Raw genomic sequence first — 2,500 nt, 5'->3', positions numbered from 1 at the left:
AACGAGCCGGTGTCAAACAAATGACGATCTGGAATTTAATCGTGATTGAGGGCGTCTTCCGCGACAATGAAACGTCTTGATAAGAGTTGATCATTTTGAAATACTTTTACAGAATGATACAAACTCTAATGTAAATACGATGTGAATGAATTCTCACATGATATTATCGGAGAGAAGTAATACAGAGAAAACCATATAAGAAGAAGGAACAATATATCTAAATCATATGACAATCGTTTTATCATTCAATGAAATTAAACCTTTATATTCAAACCTTAAAATAAAGTTCTTTAAGAACTGATTTGCTTACTTCTCAGCACACAAAAAGGTGATTTCGACGTTTTAAACATGATAACGCTTGACGTGGACAAGTACGCGATATCGAACTTTTGATAACATAGCTCGTGCATGTGAATATATCTATAAATATTTTGGATGTGAACTTTCTAAACATAAGCTATGATCCGTAACTTGGATAATGAATATATTCTTACAAAACTTTTACAATATACAAAGGCAAATAATCTAAATATGTTTACACGAATACTGATATATGCAAACTATAAACAAATACAAATACAGGAAAGTGTTTCCTTAATAGTCAACATGAACATTTTCTTACATAAATGTTTACAATCCGGGCAGTCAATCAGGACATGCACAAATATGACATTACCAACGCACACAGACATACGCATATGTGCACATTCAAACACACATACACACACAGCACCCTCCTAGTCCCTCTTTCAAGGTTACCAGCTTGACAATGCAATATTTTTTTCCTTAGGTTACGTGTCTCGGTAGGTAAACCTTTGGACATTTCCAAAGTCGAAGAAAACTTTGGTCATAAATAAAGAAGGATTAAAAACATTTGATCCTCTCATTAGGGATTGAATCAACTAGTAATTGTTACACAAAATAATGATAATTACTATAATAATAAGTGTTGTACTATGAATCTGACAATGTACATATAAAAAAACAAAGGAAATAAAAAGATCTTGAGAAAAACAAAACTTCCGGTTCAAACCCAAAATCCTAAAATGTCCTTCGAAAAAAAATAAACACCCACCACAAACACTACGAAAATGAGAGAGGAACAACAGAAAAAAACTAGAATAACCAGTAACAGATCCAAGTCATCAGTAGAGAGATATTTATGCCTCGGTCAGGCTGTCAGTCTCTAGGCACAGAGGACATCCATCGAGTGTCACCCGCAGAATTTCCCTTCGGATGTTTCAACCTCTCCTTCCACCTGCCGCGTGGCCCCTCGAGTTGCCAGCCGATATTTATTCGACTTTCTCCTCTCTTCAAATCATGCGTGACGGTTCAAAATTACGAATGACCATATATTCCCGGCCTATGGTGCGTTTGGTCGGTGGTGAGTTATATACGTGGAGTCTATCGTAGGTGTACAAATACCTTAACTGAGTATTGTTAAGCAGTGGTAACATATGTTCGTAATATGGTACCCGGGTATGGGAGTTTATGGGCACTTAGGAATCTTTAGCATTTCCTGTTTCTATGTTGGTAATATATATGGAATGTATGGGTTGAACGGTCGAGGTGAAATCCAAGACGAAAAGAGTCTTGTCTTTTGTAATCTCATCTGTTTCACTTTTCGGAATTATCGTACGTAAGCATTGCATTTCAACTGAGTCAGAGTTGCAAAGATGTGCACGCCTATTAGCTTCCGATTGCAGAAGTCCCATATACTTTGACCATTAAAATGACGGCCAGGTAAAGCATTCAGAAAGCACGACTCTACACGAACCTTTACAAATATGTACTAATTCAATAAATGTAAGCATTACATGAAAGTAAAAGTAAACATAGTCATAAAAGAGGAGACGATGCCACGGCAGAGCATCGGAACAAATACCCGCCAAAACTCAAACGCCCTGGAATTGGCGGGAACATTTGGCACATGACTAATAACTTTTAACGTTAACATATGCAAATTTATTTTGATGAAGTTTATCCCTACAGCATGAGACACATGGAGCATTACTACCTCCCTTGTTAATTTTGTCTTTCTAATTGCACCTCCAGGTTTCTGAAGGAGTGACGCCCAAGGTCACGTGAGATGCGTCACAAAATAAAGTACACCCCAATAAAATACAGAGAGAGGAAACCATTCGCCAAATAAAGGACACCCAAACACACACACATCTTGATATCTTGTGCCCCGCCAACCGAACCCCCTTCTAGCACATCTGCCTAACTACCCTGGGAACCTTTAGCACTACCCCATTAGAATAGGGGGTGGGGGGAGGGGGGGTGCTCATTACGACATCTTGGAACTCCCCTACCTGAACCACACCACCTCATTATGGAACTTACAGGTAACATTGAGGTTGGCGAAGAGAGGCTTACAGTCCTTCCGTATCCGCGATAGTGTCTCCTTCTCAGTCCTCGCCACACAGGCACATTTGTTTACGACAGCCAGTCATAATTCCCCAAGTTGGCGTAAAGAGAGAGAGAAAGAGGAATCAGC

At 38.9% G+C, this 2,500-nt stretch overlaps 1 protein-coding gene across 3 annotated transcripts in view; it reads right to left on the bottom strand.

The window, feature by feature from the left end:
• LOC122258856 (Ankyrin-repeat, SH3-domain, and Proline-rich-region containing Protein) overlaps positions 1 to 2,500 on the bottom strand; it is a 565,439-nt gene that overhangs the window by 561,684 nt on the left and 1,255 nt on the right. For all 3 annotated transcript variants that reach the window (XM_086533825.1, XM_086533826.1, XM_086533827.1), the window contains exon 1: positions 2,347 to 2,500. This exon is cut by the window's right edge and continues 1,255 nt beyond it. In XM_086533825.1, coding sequence (XP_086389951.1) covers positions 2,347 to 2,355 — 9 coding nt within the window. In that variant the 5' untranslated portion in view covers positions 2,356 to 2,500. The remainder of the gene's footprint in view (positions 1 to 2,346) is intronic.

Source organism: Penaeus japonicus, unplaced genomic scaffold (assembly GCF_977035675.1).
Source record: "Penaeus japonicus unplaced genomic scaffold, GWHDUDI00000001_assembly GWHDUDI00000040, whole genome shotgun sequence".
In the NCBI taxonomy this organism is placed as follows: Eukaryota; Metazoa; Arthropoda; class Malacostraca; order Decapoda; family Penaeidae; genus Penaeus; species Penaeus japonicus.
This window is presented reverse-complemented; position numbering and strand designations above follow the sequence as displayed.